Source organism: Vicia villosa, linkage group LG1 (genome assembly GCF_029867415.1).
Source record: "Vicia villosa cultivar HV-30 ecotype Madison, WI linkage group LG1, Vvil1.0, whole genome shotgun sequence".
NCBI classification, from domain to species: domain Eukaryota; kingdom Viridiplantae; phylum Streptophyta; class Magnoliopsida; order Fabales; family Fabaceae; genus Vicia; species Vicia villosa.
Window position 1 is genome coordinate 46,034,684 of NC_081180.1, and position 23,572 is coordinate 46,058,255.

At 36.7% G+C, this 23,572-nt stretch overlaps 1 protein-coding gene across 1 annotated transcript; it reads left to right on the forward strand.

Annotated features, from left to right (window-relative positions):
* The first annotated feature begins 19,013 nt into the window (after window positions 1–19,013).
* Window positions 19,014–23,390, forward strand: LOC131636499 (protein NBR1 homolog). The gene is made up of 7 exons (XM_058907114.1): window positions 19,014–19,231; window positions 19,470–20,860; window positions 20,950–21,076; window positions 21,167–21,409; window positions 21,517–21,666; window positions 21,774–22,415; window positions 23,031–23,390. Exons 1-7 carry the CDS (start codon window positions 19,208–19,210, stop codon window positions 23,121–23,123), a joined length of 2,670 nt encoding a protein of 889 aa, XP_058763097.1. The 5' UTR covers window positions 19,014–19,207; the 3' UTR covers window positions 23,124–23,390.
* The last annotated feature ends 182 nt before the right edge of the window (window positions 23,391–23,572 follow it).

Consider the following 23,572-nt stretch of genomic DNA (forward strand, 5'->3'; position numbering starts at 1 on the left):
TATAGCAAAGTGAAAGAAGTGTGTAAACCATAAAAGATTAGGCCCAAAAGGAGAGGAGGTCTAACGTGCAGCGTTTGATCCTGTGTGGAAGGTCCGTGAGAGTGCACCATGGAGTGTCGTTTTCAGGCCCTCCAGATTTGCGCTAGAGGGAATCCCATGGTGGAGAGCGAGGGCGTATGATGGTCCTTTGTGAGGAAGCTGCGTGGAACCTGTGAGTATGCCTATGCAAGAAAATTGATCAAAAAATATTGAGAGACACTGGGTATCGAACCCAGGTCTTGTTAGTGACCAGTCTCTTTCCACATCCTTCTGTTCTATTCTGCTTTGTTGTAACTATAATGGGCATCAAATAATAAATAAGAAAATCGTTACCCAACGGAAAAGTCAAAGTAACACGCGTGGGCCCCTAAGGTGGCGTACTTACGAATCAGGAAGAGAGAGAGTGGTTGGATTTGTTGACCAACCAATGAAAATAACGCGCGTGGGAGAGAGAGGTGTAGAAGGGCTGACTGGCGAATGAAAACCATCCACGCGTGGTCAAGCTTTCTACGCTACTATTCATCATCTCCTACCTGTGTACCAGCGGATTCTGTTGCAGAATTTCCCACGCAATTTCCTGCGGATTTTCCCTGGCTTCTCCATGTTTATTTCTGCATTCTTCGAACCTGCAAAACAACATGAATAACTGGAAAAGAACAACCCTATCCCCCTAAATCAGACCTCCTGAGTCCATTGGTGACCTTGGTTTGGTCTGAAGCGAAGCGTATCATGGAATCCGAAAGTTTTCTTTCCTTTTGCCCTAACATGGTGCCTCACGTCATCCCCGTTAGAACTTCGAAGTAAGGGTATCATCCTGTCCTAAATAATACCAGAGACTCAACCATATCATTAGCTCACATTAAAACACGACAAAAAGCAAAATATGAGAGATGGAAAATATGCATGAAGTTGTTAATGGTGATACATAGATCTCACGCGTGCTTAAGGCTTACCAATACTTGGACTTACCTTGTGATGGCTCAAAAGTGGAATGATAACTCTACTTGCCTCGGGATTGCTCTGAACGAAGGAAACAAGCTTGCCCTAATTCTTTTGACTTTTTTGCACCCTTTGAAAACCCTATTATTCTTTCTCTTCACCTCCAATCTTCGTCCCCTTATGATTATCTTGAGTCCAATCTATTTGCAATCATTTTCCACATATCTTTGATTCAAAAAGATTGATATTGGATTAATTGGATGTATTATATAATCTTATTCCATTTAATCATGATTTGTTTTGATTTAATTTGATTTTAGGTAAATAAAATAAGATAAAACCATTAAAAAATTGGAAATTGATTCACGGGCTCCTTATGGACCCAATATCACGTGGGAAGTGCAATATCATAGGCCCATTATTCAAAAATATGAAATTCACCCATTAGGGTTTTATGCAATTCTCAAAAATCGACCAACTTGTGCCAAGCATATCTCTCTCATTTTTTATGGTATGGAGATATTCTAGGACTTTTTGGAAATCTCAAGATATCGTCTACAAGCCACTTTGGAACACATTTTACATTTGAGGATTTTATCTTGATGATATAGCTCCTGACAAAAAACAGCTTTTTGCGACCTTCTAGAAGGACCTGTAATGTTTTGGCTTGTATCTCTCAAATGGTGCATTTCTGGACTTTGGGACCAACATCAAAGTTGTATAGAATTGAATTTCCTTCAAGGTGAGCTTTGGTTGGGGAATTAATGATAAAGTATGAGAGAGATATGATCAGTCAAAGTTGGGTTAACTTTCTCCTAGAAACTCTAATTTAGCAATTCCAAGTTTTGATGATTTTTGAGCTTTCCTTGATGTATAATGACCAACCCTTAATCAAATGATGATTGTAACTTCAAAATGTTGATGTTGACCAAAAATCAGGAGTTTTGACTGTGATTTGACCATAATTGACTTTTAGGTCAAACTAGTCGACTATTGATCATTTGAGAACTTGATTGAGCAATCTTATGAATCAGAACTTGAAACTTGGCATGAAGATCCTTTGAAGCATATGAGAGACCATGAAGTCCACTTGAGGTGTTAGAACCTTATTTTTACTTTGAGAGGAGCAAAACCCTAGTTATGGCTTGTTGTTTATTGCTTAGGTGTCAGGTATGTGTGCCCAATTCTTGTACTATCTTGAGCATTTGAAAGTCGAGTGATGGGTCTGTAACGTATAGCCTAAATATAGAACTGCAAGTGCACAACCTATTGAAGTAATATATAAGATTATCGAACCACAGAGACCAATCGTCAATCTATCAACTTTATTGCTAAGGTGCTTATCTAAGGTGAACAAGAATATTGTTGTCAGTGCAGTGCAACAAGGTAAGTGAGTGAAGTGAATAACAGTTTTAAGCGACAGGTTGGAATGTAAATCATGAAATCAGACTATGATCCAAACATGCATAAATGAAACGACTCATGGGGCAGTATTTTCTATTCGTAGCAAAGAATCAATTTAACAGGAACTTGTAGCTTTTGGCTACTAAAGAACCGAATTTACTCTTTAATTTAACTTCCTTTATTGTCACATATAAAGGGTGCCTTCCGCGTTAAAGAGGTAAACCTATTTTTAAGAAATTGATAGTTTTGGCTTAACAGAAAAGTAATTTTGACTTGGAAAGATTAACTTAAAGAGACTCTTGGCTTTTGACCAAGAGTCGGATTTCAAACCTACAAACGCGTCCGAAAATAGTTTCAAAATCGTTTTCTAAAAAGAGTTAATGATTCCTATTTAACCAACCAAATCGCTTTCGCTTCTTTTGTTTGGTTAGATAATAATCAAGTCATATTTTTGATATGGACGACTTTCGATCTTACCCAATAAATATTTAAACACAGATTGACTTAAGTTAAAAGCAAAACATCCCCAGAGTATTTTCACTGGCATGATGATTGGAACACAATCATGATGACAATCATTACATTCAAACCTTTATAATTTAGCCAGACATAATAAGTGCGAGTCTATAACACATGTAGACTATGATAAGTGCAAGTTATTAAAAGGGTGTGAGTCTATAAATCGTGTAGACTATGGTAAGAGCATTTAGACTCTATAAAACATGTAGAATATGGTAAGAGCATTTAGAGTCTATAAAACATGTAGACTATGGTAAGAGCAAGAAGATAAATAAAGCAATTAAATTGAAACCTTACTCCGATCGAAGGTTTGAATCTGATACAAAGTGAAGGCTGGTATGATAAACTTCAACCAAAGTGCTCCAAGACTCGATTACAACTCAATCTACACTATAGTAACTCCCCGATGTGAAGAGGTTACTACTTTACAGAAACTGATAGTATATGGCTTAAGTTTGTACTAAGCTTGGATAGAAAACGAAAATGAAAATGAAAAACTATATATAATGGATTCTAGAAGTGCGTAAGGACAGGAATGCCCCTCAACTCCTTCTGAGCGGGAACCACTTTGTGAAGGCCGCGGGCGCGGCAGCCTCACCGCGGGCGCGGTGGTCAGTAATGGACAGGATCGTGTGATCATGGCAGTTGGCTCATCATGGAGTGTGCCACGTCATCGCGTCCCCTATGGTCGGCGCGATGTTGAACGCCATAAGTAGAAATCTTCTTGAAAAACCCTATTTTCTTGGCGTTTGGGCTCGTTTCTTCACTAAAGGCTCCGAAAGGTCAAGAATCCTGAAAACAAAGGAAATACAAGAATAATACGAGAAAATGATAATAAAAACTAAGGAAAACATGTGATATTCGAGCCAGAAACATAGTGCGATTCAGTGCGATCATCAGGTGAATCAAAATATCTGATAATATTATGGGCAAATTTTGGGGTATGACACCCTCCATTCAAAAATTGTCAAGGGCTCACATCACCTCTCACAAAAGTTCACACGGATCGCCACCTGGGATCCCGCAAATTCACTCAACCTTAACAGATTTTCCCACCATTTTGATCTCAATTTTCAGTTTCCTTTGGCTATAAATAACTTGCTTATTCAACAAAAAAGGAGGAGGAGAAAAATGTATCGTTATGCTGCTAAAATTTCACCAGGAGTCTCCTCCAAATTTTGATAAAAAATCTTCCACAATCTGCAAATTACCAACTAGTTCCAAACAAAATTCACAATCAGATCCACATTTATCCTTCATCACAGCTTCACAATCAATGAATCTGAATCCGAAATTTACTTCATCTTACTCAGATTAACACCTTCATCGCATAAACTCACGCCTTAAGCTTCTTTAACTTGATACTCATCGTCATCACAATACAACTTCGAACTGATTCCGCATCGCAGCTCACAAACATCAACTTCATGAATCCGCAGTAAGATAAATATCATCAATTCAACTCCATTGTTGGTGTACAATGAATAAAGATGATGACAAAGAGAATAAAAGAATAACGACGCAAAAGAGATGAGAGAATAAATGTTGTATTCTACTATTAATGATAGCTATTACAAGGCTATTTATAAGAAAAGAAAATCTTGCCACATAAGCCCTAAAACAGTAAACTTAGTGAATAAGTCTAAGGTACAAACAGTACAGTACTACAAAATACTAAAGTACCCTTACTACTAAACAGCTAAGCTAATGGGACCTAGATAACATCTTCTGGTCAATACTATCTTCTGAGTAACCATCAGAAGATCAGCCCACATCAGAACTTCTGATACTCTGGTACTCAGAACTTCTGATGAACATCTTCTGAATATTGAATTACTCTTCAATACCATCCCTTAATTCATATTCTTCACTCAAAGCTGATAACGCCAATTCCATTCCTTAAGAGCAGAAATTGATCCGTCTTGATCGCCTTCATCAGAACACCAGCCATCTGCTTCTGGGTGCTGCAGTGCACAACTTCTAATGTTCCATTCTGGACTTGGCTTCTCAAGAAATGATACTTAGTCTCAATATGCTTGCTTCTTCCGTGTAACACCGGATTCTTGGCAAGATTGATTGCAGACTTGTTATCAATCATCAGCTTCAGAGGCTTCTTCACTTTAATCTTCAGATCTTCTAATAAGTTCAGAAGCCACACAGCTTGACATGCAGCTACAGCGCCTGCGATGTACTCAGCTTCAAAGGTTGATAGAGCAACAACAGGTTGTTTCTTGGAACTCCAAGAAATAGGACCTCCCAGAAACATGAACAAATATCCAAGAGTACTCCTTCTATCAACTCTGTCTCCACACCAATCAGAATCAGAATAACTCAATAATTCTGATTCTTCCTTTCTCCCAGAAGGAAACAATATGCCATACTTCAGAGTTCCCTTGACATATCTCAAGACTCTGACAGCAGCTTGGTAATGGGACCACTTAGGTTTACTCATGAACCTACTCACTAATCCAACTACATAGCATATATCAGGCCTTGTATTACACAAATACCTTAGAGAACCAACCAGCTGTTTGAATATCGTAGCATCAACATCTTCACCTTCAGAATCAGAGTCCAACTACTGATTCGTTTCTGATGGTGTAACAGCAGCTTTGCAATTCTCCAGCTTGAATTTCTTCAGAAGTTCTAACTCATACTTCAGCTGATGCAGAATGATACCATCTTCTGAGTACAAAATCTCCATCCCTAAAAAATATGACATTTTCCCAAGGTCTGTAATCTCAAACTCATTCATCAGCACCTTCTTGAACTTCATCAAATCTTCTGGACAACTCTCCGTAAGCAATATGTCATCAACATAAAGACACAACAGAATCATATTGCTTCTGGAATGTTGCACATAAACTCCATATTCCATCTCACACTTCTGAAACCCTTGCTTCTTGAAAAATGAATCAATTTTCAAATTCCAAGCTCTGGGTGCTTGCTTTAATCCATACAGAGCTTAATGTAATTTGTACACCATCCCTTCCTTATTCTTTTTCATAAAGCCAGGGGGTTGTGACACATATACCTCCTCTTGTAATGGACCGTTCAGAAATGCAGACTTTACATCCAGATGCATCAAGGACCAACCTCTGTTTGCAGCTAACGCAATTACCAGTCTGATTGTTTCATGTCTAGCTACAGGAGCAAACACCTCAAAGTAATCTAGTCCAGGTTTCTGAAGAAAACCTCTAGCCACTAGCCTCGCTTTGTGTTTACCAACTGATCCATCTGGCTTCAGCTTTACCTTGAAAACCCATCTAATGCTGATGGCTTTCTTCTTCTTTGGAAGTTCTGTCAGCTTCCAAGTCTTGTTTCTTTCTATAGCCTCAAGTTCTTCTTTCATGGCATTCAGTCAGACCTTCTTCTTGAGCGCTTCTTCAATACTCACTGGTTCAGAATCTACTAACATGGCACACTGAATGACATCTCTTTCTGAGTCAACTTCTGTGTCTTGCAACATGTCAAAATCTGCAAACCTTCTAGGTATTGTTCTGACTCTTTGTGGCCGTTGAGCTACTCCAGAGTCAACTACTCCAGAGTCACCACCTCTAGAGTCTCCACCTTCATGATCATCTTCAGAAGCTTGTCCTCCAAACTCTACGTCTTCAGAGTTTTCCCTTACAGAATCATGACTACCACCAGATTCTGGGTCATCATCAGGATCTGGATCAGAATCAGATTCACCATCTGACTCATCTTCAGAAGATTCTTCATCTTCTGACTTGTCTTCAGAAGGTTCTTCATCTTCTGACTCTAACTTTTCTTCAAAAGTTATCTCTACATCAAAAGTTGGTTGAGACTCTCTCCAGTCCCAAACTTCTGATTCCTTCACAATGACGTCTCTGCTGACTTCAACTCTATTAGTTTCTGAACAATAGAGCTTGTATGCACCTGTACTGTGGTACCCCACCAATAACATCACTTTGCTTCTATCATCCAGTTTCTTCCTTCTAGCTTCTGGAACGTGTTTGTAACACACAAAACCAAAAACCTTCAGATCTAACACTCTGCTTCTCTCCAGTCCACTTCTCTAAAGGACCAATTTCCTTCAGCCTCTTTGTTGGACACCTGTTGAGCACATATGCTGTAGTAGCAACAGCTTCTCCCCAGAGATTGTGAGGAAGCTTCTTCTCTTTTAGCATACTTCTCGTCATATCAAGCAAATACGGTTTCTATGTTCAGCAAGACCATTGTGTTGGGGAGTATAAGGAGCACTAACCTCATGCTCAATTCCATTAACACCACAGAACTTCTGGAATTCTGTAGAGTTATACTCACCTCCACCATCCGTTCTGAGAATCTTTATCTTCACCTTGAACTTCTGGAATTCTGTGAACACCTCAGTCTTAAACTTGATAAGTGTTACCCACGTCATTCTTGTGAACTCATCCACAAAAGACACAAAATACCTATTTCCTCCAAGTGAAGGTTCTGGAAATGGTCCACACACATCAGAGTGCACTACTCCCAGAGCATGCTTTGCTCTTGGAGCAACTTCTGATACAAATGGCAACCTGGGTTGTTTGCCTTTCATGCATACCTCACATGACATCTCAGGCTTCACAATCTTTGGAATGCCATGTACAAGCTTCTTAGAACTTAGATGCCCCAGGCTTCTATAGTTCAAGTGCCCCAACCTCTTATGCCACAGCTTACTATCACCTTTTGAGCCTTCAGCACTCAGACACTTTGTTTCAGCTGTTTCTACATTCACCTTGAATGTTCTGTTGCTTCCCTGTTCAGATTGCATAATCAACTTCTGATTGGAATCATACAACTTCAAGAGATTGTTCTTCATAACAACTGAGAAACCTTTCTCAATGAGTTGACCTACACTCATCAGATTGCTTTTGATTCCAGGAACATACCAAACATCCTTGATCAGAACAGTCTTTCCATTCTTCACCTTGACTTTGACATTTCCCATACCTTCTGCAATAAGGTACTTATCATCCGCACATCTGATGTTTGTCCTCCTTTCAGAGTCAAAGTCTATCAGCCATTGTTTGTTTCCAGTCAAGTGATTTGAACACCCAGTGTCCATATACCACCACTCTCACAAACATCTTTCGTTAGACTCTAAAGCCATCAATAGACAGGTTCGTCATCAGAATCACCTCTAGATATATTTGCTTCTTCTGATTTCCTTCCTTTGTTTGCCAAACAGTCTCTAGAAAAATGGCCAAACTGTTTGCAACAGTAACATTGAACTTTCTTCTTATCCTTTCCCTTCTGATATCTCTTCTCATCAGAAGTTGAGGCTTCCTTCTGGAATCTATCACCACGTCTATGCTTCTGGTCCTTCTTGACAAAAGAAGCCTTCAGAGCTTGCTCAACTTCTCTCTCAGAAGTTCTCTCAGTCAGACGCAACTCTTGTGCTTCTAAACTGCTTTGCAACTCTTCTATTCTCATGGTTTCCAGATCTTTAGAATGTTCAATAGATACAACAATATAATCAAATTGAGGAGTAAGAGACCTCAATATCTTCTCTATGATTACTTGTTCAGAAAGAGTTTCTCCACAAGCCTTCATCTCATTAGTGATCACAATCACTCTAGAGATATACTCAGAAATTTTCTCATTGTTCTTCATGTTGAGATTTTCATATTGCTTTCTCAGGGATTGAAGCTTCACCTTCTTTACTGATATGTCACCACCGTAACACCTAACCAATATATCCCACGCCTCCTTAGACGTCATAGCATCAGAAATCTTCTCAAACACATTCACATCCACACACTAATGGATGAAGAACAACGCCTTTTGATCTCTCTTGTTCGTTTCCCTCTGCGCTTCTCTTTGTTCTTCCGTTGCATCCGCTGCAACCGGAACATATCCTCTAGTGACAAGATCTAGAACATCTTGAGCACCAAATAATACACGCATTTGAATCATCCATCTATTCCAGTTTTTACCATCAAGAACTGGAAGTTTGGTATTCAAGTTGCTTCCACTCATCTTTAGACTTGTGCAGACAAAAACAGATTTCACTCACACTCACACAGTGTTTCCTAACCCACAAACAACCAAGAAAAATGTAATTTAACACAACTTTGTTTCCCAGAAACAAAATCAATCACACAGTCACACAAACTCACGTTTACTCGTGTTTCCCTGTGTTTGGAACCGGAGCTCTAGATACCAATTGTTGGTGTACAATGAATAAAGATGATGACAAAGAGAATAAAAGAATAACGGCGCAAAAGAGATGAGAGAATAAATGTTGTATTCTACTATTAATGATAGCTATTACAAGGCTATTTATAAGAAAAGAAAATCTTGCCACAGTACCCTTACTACTAAACAGCTAAGCTAATGGGACCCAGATAATATCTTCTGGTCAATACAAGATCAGCCCACATCAGAACTTCTGATACTCTGGTACTCAGAACTTCTGATGAACATCTTCTGAATATTGAATTACTCTTCAATACGCTACAACGATAATCTCATCAAAGACTTGCAACAACCTGTCCACACGCAGAGTACAACAAACCACAACACCACAAATCGCGTTCACAAATCGAAATTACATCGTCGTACCATCACTATTCGCACAGAAGGAGTTTAAGAAGATTATTATCTCCTATTTGGTTTTCTATCTTTTATCTTCATCAAATTGAAAATCCAGGTTCTATATTCACTCTTTACAGTGGTTGATTATTGTGGCTTTGCTTGCTTGCTATATCGTTGTTGATATATCATGTTGTTGTTACTGTGTTGCCGCTGTTAACCGGATTTTCTCCGAGATTACTTCTATTGTTTATTATTGATGTAAACCGAAATGGAGAGGTTTAGAGAGACCGCGAGAGTTGAGGAAGTGTTTTATTTTTGAAATCGTGAACATAGAAACAAAGAGTATTTTGTTGAGATGTGAGGTTAGGGAATTATGTTGAGAGAATCGTGAATATTGCAGAGAGTAAGAGAGTTGAGCAAAATTGAGAGGAAGCCGTAAGAGATGAAGAGAGGTGTTGTTGTTGTAGCGTGAGATATGAAGAAGATGAGAGCAATTTGAGTGTGAATCGCGTGAGAGACAGAGGAAGTCATGCTGAGATTTAGAAGAGTTCGAGAGTGAGAATGATGTAGAGTGAAAACGAAGCAGAGAAGAGGAGGAGCCGCCGTTTTTCTCCTTTTGTTCTGGGGTTTTTGTTTGTAATTGTTGTGTGGGCCAAATGTTTATAGCAGCCCGGTCCGTTTTCTTTCTACACCCTTGCGCTGAGCTCACCCTCTCTTTTGCTTGTTTTTAAGTTTAGGCTTTCTTTACCAATTGGGCCCAGCACCTGTTTCTGTTTAGACCCCCATTTTATATTCATATCTTAGTTTTCTATTTGTTTGTTTTTTTTATTGATTGTTTTAATATTTTTATTTTCATATCAAAAACACAAAAACATGTTTTCTTTAAATTAGACTTTATTTTTTTATTTTCATATTAAAAATCCAAAAAGTTTTCATTAGCCTTTTAGTTCTCTTATTTGGTTTTATTTTACACATTTTAACCTTTTAATCAATTAATTAAATATTGATTTAAGGGTTAATACCTATTTTCACCCCTACCATATGGGGTTAGTTTGAAAAACCCTCGGTAAAAAAAAACTGCAAGAATTCCCCTAACAATTGAAGATTCTCTCGCTTTAAACCTTGTAAAATTTTTACTGTTAAAACCAACCTTGCCACTTGAAGGACTCTATCATTTTGAACCTTGTAATTTTTTTTTTGGTAAAACCAACCTTGCCCGTCATATTCTAGAGAGTTTAAAATGAAATAATCTACCAGATTATAGGGTTTAAAATGACTAGATCTTCAAATGGCAAAGTTGGTTTTAAAAACAAATTTTTTACAAGGTTTAAAACGAGAGAATCTTCAAATGTTAGGGGAATTCTTGCAACTTTTTTTTAGCAGGGGTTTTTTCAAACCAACCCCATATGGCAGGGGTGAAAATAAGTACTAACCCTTGGTTTAATTTGTTGATCTTTATTAAGTAAAATCGATTAGTTTACTAATTGATTTTTCTTAATTTTGATTAATTAATTTAATCAATTTTTAATTAATTGATTAAATGGTTAACTTGTTTATTTTCCTTTTTTAGCTACTTATGTTTGTATATATTCATCTTATATATTTTCCTTTCAAAATGTTTTGTTCGATTTTCTTTTATTTTCTTTTTAAGCACATGTTAATTGCGTTCCACGACAATTGTGTAAGTCTCCAAAGGTCGAGCAACAGTGGAATGCGACGTTTAACATCACACACACACAAAATCTTTTGAGCCAAACTACGGCTACTCTGATTCCTTAATCGAGATACGTAGGCATTAGGTCGCGGGGCTTGAACGAGCACAATCTTGTATGTATTTTCTTTCTTTTCCCCGTGATTCTTTTCTCTTCCTTTTTCATGTGTTTCCTTTAACGTTTAAATTTAGACCTTTAGTTTAGACACCCATAGATTTAGACTAACAAGAGCGGATCCCGTCGAGTACGACGGACGTGAGGAGTGCTAACCCCTTCTCCTTGCGTAAGCGTAACCGACATCCTTACCCTTTTCTCTGGGTCGTAAGACCTTCTGTTTGTTTTTTCTTATAGGTTTTAGTCGATGTTTTCCTTTCCCATTTTTGGGATAAATAAACAATCGATGGCGACTTTATTGATTTCATCTGATGATTTCGATCTAGTTATTTCAGCAGACGAGTTCACCGGGGACAGATTGACCTATTGCTAGGCCCATCCTGAGTGTCAGTCCTAGCTATTGTTTATTTTATCTTTGATGTTTGCTTTCTTTATGTTTTATTTGTATATTTGTATATATTGCTTCATTTACTATTATATTCTGGTTATCTGTTGTTCTGTATATATATTGTTCTAGATTTGCTATTTTTTTGGTGGGTGGGATGTTACTATGAGGTTAAAGGCCCAATACACAGGCTATGAGTGATACCATATGAACTAGGACTAGAGTGGTCGTGACGGACAGAAGGCGTATGCCTGATTGATCTGATCACGTATCCACATGCAAAGCTTGGTGGAACGAGGCAATATCGTATGATTGCGCTTACGTTCAATACTCTGTTGGCTTTTTGACCTACCCTGGCTTAGATTCACCCATGAGTGGGCGGGAATCAATTATTTTTACAGGTACATTGTTGGTGACTATGGTTCTTGTTCGAGTGGTTCCATTTTTGTTTGATGGTGACTGGGTTCTGATTCTATTGGTTACTATGGTTTTGCTGGTTACTTGTTTGCATCTGGCATTACATCTTGCATTGCATGTCATTGCATAGTTCTCGCATTCATCCAGGTTGCCCTAGATCTTATTTCCAGTTGTTCTTTCTCCCAGTTAGTTGTTGACTGTCAAGCTGTTTCCTCAACACCGCTACGGAACTAGAGCTGACGTCAGATTGAGAATGGAAAACCAAGAGAAGCATAACATAGAAGTCAGAATGGAGATTGATGATTTGAATTCAAGCAAGACACATGAAGCTTAAGTCAAGATTCAAGTGATCCTCATAAAGCAAATTGTTTCAGACAGGACAACTCATCCTTGTTGTTGATTAGTCACTAGGCCATGTTTCTTTACTGTTTGCATTCCCTTCCATTGTAATGTCTGTTTAATTTCAAACTTGTTTGTTTCTTATTGTTAATTTTAAATGAAATGAGCATTGCATGTTTTGGTTCAATTATTTTTATTCACTGCCTATGATTCTCTTATTTGCTTTCTTTATCAAGCTGCTTGTTTATGCTAGGATTGGAGGGAGGATGATGAAAACAAGATACCGATAATTGATGTTGGTGTGCTTTTGAATAAAACTTTGCTGATGATGTACAAGCCTTGTTTCAATTCCCAAACGCTGGAGAAATAAGGAAGTTAATCCCTTGTCAACCCCTCCGAGCCTTTGAAGTTGGAGTTTTCTTTTTAAAACGAAAAAACCCGTATTTTTTAACCTGGGGATGGTTAGTTTTCAATTTATTCATCTATGCATTCAAATACGAGAGTTTCATTCAAGATACCTTTCAATAAAGTTTGCAATCACGAGCTTTCCTTCGCAGACATCCAAGAAGTGTCGGAGACGTTCCTCAAGTCAAAAGTGATGATGATGGTTCTTCGAAATTGCTAAAGCAAGGCAGTCACTATATTTCAAAAAAAAAGAAAAAATGAAAGAAAAGCCCGCTAAGTCAAAACCTTTGAAGGAGACTTAAGCAAAATAAAACTGGGGCATCCCGCTGACTGTAAATCTCAAATAAAACAGTTCAGGAAAAAGTTAGGGAAATTAGAAGAAAAAGTCGGGAAAAAAAAAGAGAAGTTAATAAATTCCTAAACAACAAAATGTTGTAAAAGAAAAGTGACCGCCATCTCGAAGTAAATTCCTTGGTTTCCGAATCATCATTATCAAACAAGTGCTGCAAATTCCAAGTTCTCTTGAAAACCTGAATGCATAGGTTGAATTAACTGAATGTAGGATGGAAGTTCATCACGAAGAAGGGGTGGGTACAAATAAATTTTGAGCCTTATACCCTTTGTTTTTGAAACCGTGAATGATCGGTCACGATTCTCACTATGTCTTTGTCACTTTCCTGATGATAATCCAGGTATTTTGCACTGCTTAATGTCATAGTATAGTCTTTTTAATCCGTTTAAGTAATTTTGTTTGTTTTTGCAAGTTTTATCCGTTTGTTAGTTTTCGAGTTTATTTTCCCATTTTATGCGTTGGTTTGGTTGTTTAATGGTATTTCAGATCTAGGAGATTCTTCACGCGACCCAGTGCAAGAAATGTCGGAGGTAAAGAGCAAGATAAAGAAGAAAGAATAAAATCAGTGGTGCAACACGGGCGCCCGTGTTGAGTAACACGACCCGTGTTGCTGGGCATGCAAGGAAGAAGAAAAAGTGGAAAAGTAGTGGTGCAACACGGGCACCCGTGTTGCCTAACACGACCCGTGTTGCTGCTACTGAGCGCAAGTTTGTTTTTTAAGGGATCCAGAGGACCAACACGGGCACCCGTGTTGCCCAACATGACCCGTGTTGGCTTGTTACGCAGATTTTCATGTTTTTATGATTTTCACTCAAAAAGTGATCCAGAAGGGCGTTTTGGTACTTTCCGACTTAAAAAGAAGGGTTTGCATTATATAGTGAAGGATTGAGAAGAGAAGCGGTATCTTTTACACAACCAAAGGAATTGAATCTGAAGCAGAGCAACGTATGAGATTATTGGAGAAGAGAGATCATTCATGAGCAAAAGCAATTGAAGATCACAAATTCCCCAATTATCTGTAATGTTTAACTTTGATACTTTTGAATTTCTTTTGAACAATATGAGTAGCTAAATCCCCCAATGCTAGGGGTGTCCCTGATTTGGTTTGTAATGACTTTGATATTCTGATTTGATCGACTTCATGTTTATGTTATTCAATTCGATTTTATACCGTTTTTAATGCCTTCTTTATCGGACCAATAAAGATTGTTCTATGATTAACAATTTGCTGGCTCGCAATTGTTAAGGTTTGTATTAAATTGAACCATAGTAGATATCACCTAGGACTAGGGATACCCTATGGTCACTAAGAACTCTTGATAGAAAACAAGCTTGGTTTTATCTGTTATCTCTAAGGACTTAGGTTTATAGATGAAAAACCAAAGGTTTGCCCAATAAGGATTTAGGGGCAAACACTCTAAAGATTTAGTAATTGAATGTCATGAACTTGTTGAAAAGATCTCAAATAAGGATTCAGGGTTATTACAGAGCAAATTACACACCTTGCCTTTGCATTTACTCATATTAGTGAAAAAGGCTTAAATTTACTTTCTGCTATTTTTATTTTAAATTTAGAAATTATAACTCAATCAAAAACACCAGTTGACTTTTTATTTAATTGAATAATTATAAAACTTATATTCCAACGCAGTCCTCGAGAACGATACTTGGTTTTAACCTTTTATTACTACTTCGTAAAAATAGTACACTTGCTATTTTTCCGATCAGTGAACCAGGTCACGTTACAACCTTTAAAAGTCCTAATTGAGGCCAGGTTTATTTTGAAAGCATACTACAGCGTTAACCCGACTCCTAAGAAGTTGTGCCAATCATTTGTCTTGATCTATTTGCTTTACCTTTCTCTTCAAATGCGATGTTTCACCTTTCTCTATTGCTTTACAATTCCATTCCTGTTGATTTCAAAAACTTGCATGAACTTTGCATTTAGATTACCAGTTTTGAACAAACATTTTTGCTTGCTAACAACATTCCTCATCAAGGAATTTCAAATAGTTGAAAAAACTTAGTATGTGATCTTATTAGGGGAATTTCATTTCAAGGATCCTGTTGTGAATCAGTTCAAGATTTATCTCTCAGTTCAAGTTATTCTCATATTGGTTATATCAAAAGATCTCTTTCAAGACTCATGTTGGGGCAAGTGTTTCCAAATGCATAGTAAAGCGGTCATTTCAAGATTTATTCAAGCTGAAGTCATGATCAGTTGTTCTACATCGATTAGTCAAGCTAGGGCAATCTTCTTCAAGAGAACCTTCAAGCAGTTTATCATTCCTTCTCCGAGGATCGTCAGTTCATTGTAAGTTTACAAGTGTGATAGAAGAGCTATTGGAAGTGTTCCATGTGTTGAGGAATCAGATATCCTTATCTGCTGCACAAAAGAGTCCCTCTCAGTTGTCATAGATGGGTGTGTTACATACATCATTCATATCATGCATATAAAAATTATCATGCATAGAAAAATTTCATGCTCATTTACACTTTCCAAGGTCTTGTTGCTTACAACCATGTTTTATCTTGGTTCCCTTACAACCATGTTTTATCTTGGTTCATTACAACCATGTTTTATCTTGGTTCCTTTACAACCATGTTTTATCTTGGTTCATTACGACCATGTTTTATCTTGATTCATTACAATCATGTTTTATCTTGGTTCCCTTAACAACCATGTTTCATCTTGGTTCCATTACAACCATGCTTTATCTTGGTTCCCTCACAACCATGTTTCATCTTGGTTCCCTTACAACCATGTTTCATCTTTGTTCCCTTCCAACCATGCTTTATCTTGGTTCCCTTTTTGACTATGTTTTATCTTGGTTATTTTTGACCATGCTTTATCTTGGTTACCTCAATCTTGTTTTATCCTGATTTCCCTTTGTTGTGTTCCTGAGTTTATTCGATGTTTTTCTAAATAGCTTTGATGTTCGCTCCTTACCATCCAATGCTTTTCTGGATGTGTTATCCAAAGTTCATTAAATGCTTTTCTGAATGTCTTTGATGATCCTTTCTAGAGTTTATTCAATGCTTTTTTGAATATCTCTGGTGTTTGTTTCTCGTACATTCAATGCTTTTCTGGATGTGCCTGATTCCTTTCCTAAGTTCATTCAATGCTCTTGTGGATGTGCTTGATTCTTCACCGAGGTTCATTCAATGCTCTTATGAATGTCTTCAATGTTACCTTCAGCTGTTGCACCCTGATTTTTACCTTACGATTCCAGTTCATTCGCATCATTGCATTTTATCAGATTATATTTTACGTTTACTGACCCTTAATCAAAATTACAAAAAAAAGTGTTTTGTTTCTCTTTTATTATATAAGACAGGGACTGAATCGAAGAAAGCGAGATTTACAAGATGATGTGAAGCAGTTAATTTGAATATCCATTTCAAATCAAGGTTTAGAGTTCTATTTTATTTACTTTATCTATAGCCTATGGTCATTTAGAGTTTAATATATTTTTATTTTAAAAAAATCAAATTTAAAATCACCTTTTAATCTTTTCTATTTTTTTATCTTTTTAACCTTTCTTTTAATTCTTTTTTTTAGTTACTAATTAATATTTTTTAGCCATAATTATTAATATTTTTATCATTGTTTTTTAGGTCCAAATATAAAAATTAGAAATGCGAGTGGGACCTTCAAAAATCATATCATAGAAGCAAGTCTACTGCAAAATTCATGTTTCATCACCTTTCCATCAGTAGAACAAAGCAAACTATTTCAAGTCATGGGGGTTGTTTTTTTTTTTTTTTGAATTTTGCGAGTGAAGGCGACTTGAAACTTTTTGGTATGGAGGCCCCTCAAATCTCGTTAGAGAGAGGTTAGGGACCAAATTTTTTCTCCTTAGTGGGATTTGTCTCTTGTTGGTGCTGCTAGACATTAAGGATGTTATCCTCCAAAGTCTGATTATGGCAAGACAACATATCTTAGTTATGGCCTCATAATCGTCGTCAAAGTTGTTGTCGCCCAATGTTGTTTCTCGCGTTTTCACCATATTGGAAAGGATGAAGAAAACAACTAATGAGTTGGTGGTTTATTATAAAGATTAGGGGTGTTCAAATTAACCGGTTATATAAATTATCCATATCAATATTTAAATCGGGTTATAAAATATCGGTTAATTTTAGTATGGTTATTAACCAAATCCACATTTTGGACATTTTTATAAATATGGTTTTAACCAAATCCATATTTTGGAGATCCATATTCAAAATAAAAATTAAATCTAAAATATTTTCTGAAAATCCAATTTTTTCAAAAATACGAATAATGTTTTTTTAAAAAGAAATTATAAAGTTGTTTTTATTTTAAAATACAAAAAATTGATTTTATTTCTAAAAACATAAAAAAAATTGAGTTTTTTTTCGAAAATATGAAAATTTGATTTTTTTTAGGAAATACAAAAAAATCGAGTTTTTTTCCGAAAAAACAAAAAATCGAGTTTTTTCCTAAAAATACGAAAAAATCTAGTTTTTTTTTCGAAAATAGTAAAAATCGCTTTTAATCGATGTTTATTTGAAAATATGAAAAGTAAATTTTTTCGGAAATAAAAAAAAAACAATTTTTTTTAAAATACGAAAAAATCATTTTCCTTAAATACATTTTTTTTGGAAATACAAAAAATCAATTTTATTTCTAAACTCGTAAAAAATCAAATTCTTTACGAAATACGAAAGGGAATACGAAAAAAAAAAGAGTTTTTCAAATAAATACGAAAAATATTATTTTTTTTTAAACCGAGTGTTTTTGAAAAAATGGAAAATAATTTTTTTTCTTCGAAAATACGATTTTTTTCGAAATATGGAAAATTGTTTTTTTCTCGAAAAAATACAAATTTTCAAAACCGGTTTTAAATTAAAATTTGGTTATAACTTTAGAACCGGATATAAAATGTGGTTATGTATAACCATTCATATAGATTGGTTTTATATCCGGTTATAGTAAATGATTATTAATTGGATATGGATTCATTAGGTTAATTATCCTTCCATGAGCACTCCTAATAAAGATTGGTCCAATTCAATTTTACTAGGGCTCCATAATTAGTGTCAATTGTACTAGCTACAAAGTACAAGGACAACCCTTTATTGTTTAGGGATGTTTGAGGGTTTATGGTGTTTGGTTGTGTTTAGGCTAGCTCACATAAGATTGTAAGTAGCTCTGTTTCTATTTTATTGTGAGAGATAAAAGATGCTCTTTCTATTCTAATAATGAAGTATATATAGAAAAATCCCCCGAGGCTGAATCAGAGATCAAGAGGAGCGATTTCCTCTATTTAAGGCGAATGTACAAAAGTGGAAAGACTAGAGTCTTCAAACAATTATGGGAAAGACATTTATCTCTTGACCAATTTGTGTGCCACATACCTCATTAACGGAACCGACATAAACATGGTTTAATTGGGGCGGCTGGGTCCAAGCTTAACATAACCAGTGAAACAATTTGGCAAGTTGTTGAGCACTACCCCCTCCTTTTAATACAATCGTCTTGTTCGTGTCCTTTGAACCATTCTTTCCAAAAACTAATGAAATTATTCAAATCCAATTATGTTCCGTCCACTTTTCATCATAAAACTTTTTTATTTCATTTTATAGTAAAACATTTAAATAATAGAATAATTTTATATTTAATTATTTGAAAGAAAAGGAAAAAAAAAAAACTTAAAGCTTAAGAAAGCAATAAGCAACTAATGCGGGCAGATATATAGTTAGGAATTATTCATAATAAATTCATCAATCAATGGATAATATCGTATCGCGGGTCCCACAAGTAACTTTGCAACGAAGAAATAGAAATTTAGAAAAATAATAAAAAACAAAAAAAACCCAAAAAGAAAATTTCTTGTTCGCAAAGCCAAGCAGAACACTATATATCCCACTCCCCGCTTCAGAGAGCGTTAAAAGCGGCTAACGGGTACGCTAAAGCTTAGTATTATCACTACAAATTTCTGATCCGAAGAACTTTCAATTTTAGGGAATTATTAGGGTTTCACTCCTCTTCGTCTTTCATAACTGTTACGCTTCCTTTCGAATTTCATAGCTATGGACTCTTCTCTCGTGATTAAGGTACCGATCTCAATTTTCTTCTTTTTTATTTCTCTTATTTGATTATCACGCTTTCAATTTGTTTCTCTTTGTAATTTTTTCTTTAGTTTTATTGTTTTTGATGATCGGAACAAGGATGGAACTGAAACGGTTAAATTGCAAATCATGCATGTTAGGTTTTCACGGTTTCTTGAAAATAGTTTAGCCCTAATATATGATAGTCTGACTTCATATCATGTTATTTGTTATTTCTGTACAGGCAAAGTATGGAGATACGCTCAGGCGTTTCAATGTTCGTGTCGATGAGAATAATCGACTTGATCTTAACATGGCTGGGTTGAGGGCTAAGATATGCTCTGTTTTCGGTTTCGCCACTGATGCTAATTTCATTCTGAGATATGTGGATGAGGATGGTGACTTGGTGAATCTTGTGGATGATGAAGATTTGCATGATGTGATGAGACAGCAATTGAAGTTCTTGAGAATTGATGTACATATGGTGAATAATTCTGATGGGAAATCTGTTGCTGATGGCTCTAGTGGAACTAGTGGAAGTGCTACTCCTCTAAGAGCTAATCCTGTCTCAGACCCGTTTCTTGCTGATGCTTTGCGAGCTCTGCCAGAGCCGATGCGCGAGGCTCTTTATTCGTCATTTTCAAAAGCCGCGAATTCAAATCCAGTGCTTGCAAATATTGCTGATTCAATTTCCAAAATTGGACAATCCATTCTAAAGCCTCAAGGAAATTCTGATACTGCAGGTGGCTCAGGCTCAAACAAAGGTGTTCCCGGTGAATCTGTCACTCCAGAAGCAAAAGGTCCACAGTCTCCATCTGTGGATTCTGCTTCTGCTGTTTCATATGTTGTGCCAAAAGCACCGCAGGAGGCTCTATTGCGTTCAAAAGTTTTATCTGCAAGACAAGGGCAGGAGGCTCTATCTACTGCATCACCTGCAAAACAAGTGCAGGATGCTCTATCTAGTTTATCACTCTCAAAAGCTGCATCTGCACGACAACTGCTTCGCAACTTATCTAATAACCGGGGCCCATCTTTTGCACCTGGCCCAAGCTCCAAAAATAATCTTGGTGAAGAACTAGTCACTTCCGAATCAAGAGGTCCGCAGTTTCCATTTCTGGGCTCTGTTTCCGGTGTCAATAGCCAGGCGGCACCCTACAATGTCAGACAACATGTTGAGGCCGAAAACATGAATGGAAATGTACTGGGGGCCTCCGGTGCTGGTCGACAGGTGGAGTCTGGAAATGCAGGAATTGCTCCGGTTGATCTCAGTTCATCAACTAATGTAAATAGAGTACCACTCTCATCTGCAGTTCCTGTTAGTGCTGACAAGGGTAAAGCGTCTTTTGTTGACAGTGTTGTTAGTAAGGATGAAAAAGTTCCTGATAATGTTAACAAGGGTAAAGCGTCTATTGATGACAGTTTTACCAAGAATCCTGCTATAAGTTTCGGTGCTCCTATTGACTGCCCATTTTCTGGGACACATACTCCTTATCCAATGCCACCTCCGCTAGGTAACTTTCGCTTTAAAAGGAGCCACAGTCACTCTGATGCATCGAATGGTATGTTTCACAAGGGTGTCCGCTGTGATGGCTGTGGAGTGTATCCAATAACTGGACCTCGTTTCAAATCCAAAATGTGAGTGCAGTTCTTTTTTTTTTTTTATTTGGAAATTGTAAAAAGCTTTTAGGGGGCGTTTCTTGATTTTTTTTTTGTCCATTATGCAGAAAAGAAAACTATGACCTCTGCAGTATTTGCTTCAATGAATTTGGTAATCAGACTGATTATATCAGGATGGACCGTCCTGCTTCTTTTCGGGGTCCAAGATGTTTATATCAGAATACCAGAGAATTTGTAACCTCATTTGAACTCAATTCTATCTTTTTTTTTTCTCCTTCTTATGTGACTTTACACGTTTGATACCATTTTTTTTCCTTGTCACAGAGGCTTCCAAAGATAGCACCACATATTATTTTAAAAACAGGTGCGAAGCATGGAAGGCCAAGGCTAGATAGTCGGTTCATTTTGGATGTCAATGTTATAGATGGTACAATGATGGCTCCATCTACTGCGTTCACTAAGATCTGGCGGATGCGCAACAATGGCACAACAGCGTGGCCCAAGGGAACTCAACTTGTTTGGATTGGAGGGGACAAATTAAGTGAATTAGATTCTGTTGACTTGGAGGTTTGCTAATTACTATCATTTCTTTAATTTAATTAGCTTTTCCCTAAGTTTGTTTCGCAGGGTAATTTTTTAAATGATCTATCTGATATTCTGATTAAATTTTCCAGGTTCCCGATTCTGGTGTATCCTCAGAGATGGAGCTTGACATTGCAGTTGATTTTATTGCACCCCAGTTACCTGGTAGATACATATCATACTGGAGGATGTCATCTCTCTCTGGACATAAATTTGGCCAACGGGTTTGGGTCCTTATACAGGTAAAATGACAGTTTTGCTTTTCCTGTATACAATTTTGGCTCAGAAACACTAATTTTTCTTCCTAGGTGTAATAATATTCTTCCCTCTTTAATTATCACTCTTGAAGGTTGATGCTTCTCTCAAGGACTCATTCTATGATAGCTCTCAAGGCTTAAACTTGAATATTCCCCTTGGTGTGGGTAGCTCTGAAGAGCCTCAGATTATAGATATCAATGTTCAACCTGTTGAGGATGATGCTTTTCATCAACCCAAAAATCCTAATGCTCCACCTGAACCTGTGAGTCAAATGGTTGATAAGGAACTAAGGCAGGAACTGGGAAATGAATTTCCTACAAATAAAGCTACATTTGTTGGCCCTGCCGCCTCAGCCCCTAAGATTTCGGAAGCATCTTCATCTGTTTCTTACCCCATCATTGATTTCTCTGGCTCAGCCCCTACAATTTCTGCTGCACCTCCAACTGTTTCTTATCCCATAATAGACTTATCTGGCACAACCCCAGCTGTTCCTTCCAACCAGCAAGCCTCAACCGAGGATGCACTATCATCATCTCTAGGCAGATTGGTTGTAGGGGATAGAAATGATTCTGTGGAAGAGGCTCTCCTTAAAGAGCTTGAGGAGATGGGTTTTAAGCAGATTGATTTAAACAAAGAGGTTCTGAGAATGAATGAGTACAATCTGGAGCAGTCAATAGATGAACTCTGTGGTGTTTCTGAGTGGGATCCTCTCCTTCAAGAGTTGCACGATATGGTAAGTTGTTTTCTTGACTACTTTTTTAAATTTAATCTGTCTGATTGATTTTCTCTTGACTTTTTAATAACGTCATCTGTCTGATTGATTTTCTCTCGACTTTTTAATAACGATATCAAAAACAATAAAACTAGAGGCAAAGGGTTGCACATCGATTCCCAATCAAATGCTATTATAAAAAAATTGCACATCGATTCCCAATCAAATGCTATTATAAAAAAATAGACCGCTATTGAAAACAATATAATCACTATCTGACTTGAAACTCCAAATCAGATGCAGAAGAAAAACAGCCAAAGAAATCAATTTTCAAATATTAGACAATAACACCCACTATCAATGTATCCAACCCCTGACTCCTGCTGCATTTCCTCCCCTTCTTACATCCCCACTGAATAAAACCAGTATTGTCTGCGTTGCAAATTTTAGATTCTAGTACACCCCATCACCTACTTTACTGCTTCTTGAACCAATTTTACATGTTATCTTAACTTCAATTCTGTTCTCATATTTTCTTAACTGCCAGTGAGACTTACTTTTATTTACACATGCATTGCTTATATTGTTTTTGTTGATGCTCTTTGGTTGATGAATGTGATGGCTTTGTGAATGCAGGGTTTCCATGACAGAGAGACTAACAAGAGGCTGCTGTTGAAGAATGAAGGAAGCATTAAGCGTGTTGTTATGGACTTGATCAATGGAGAATAGGTTTTAATCATATTTTAGTTATTATATTATGGATGTTTAATTAGAAGAAGTACGTTTCAGGAGAACGCCGAATAATAGTAGGCACACTACTATATAATTTCCTTGAATCGATCTTGTCTTGTGGTGCTGTGTCAGTGGAATTAGACAATTGATCGATCTCATGTTTTATGCATATATATAAAAGACAAGAGACTATGCTCTATTTATATGTCTCAAGACTGTTTGTATGTTTATTGTTATGAGCCTATATATGTTTATTCTTAAGAATCTACGGTATTTTTGTTTTTTGATTTGAATCGAAACTTAAGTCACAATAATGCCTTTTTTCTGAAACTATTATTGTCTTTTTAAATATTTTTGGATAAAATTTTTGGCCGTAGTATTTTAGTGGGACTCTGACTTCCTATTAAATATCTAGCAGGAAAGTTGCAAATTTTTTTGGGCTCAAT

Excerpts from the sequence above, each read along its gene's own strand:
- LOC131636499 (XM_058907114.1), top strand. The coding sequence starts at position 19,208 with ATGGACTCTTCTCTCGTGATTAAG. Across the intron at positions 21,077-21,166 it reads ATCAGAATACCAGAGAATTT|AGGCTTCCAAAGATAGCACC; the intron begins GTAACCTCATTT and ends TCCTTGTCACAG. Across the intron at positions 21,410-21,516 it reads TAGATTCTGTTGACTTGGAG|GTTCCCGATTCTGGTGTATC; the intron begins GTTTGCTAATTA and ends TAAATTTTCCAG.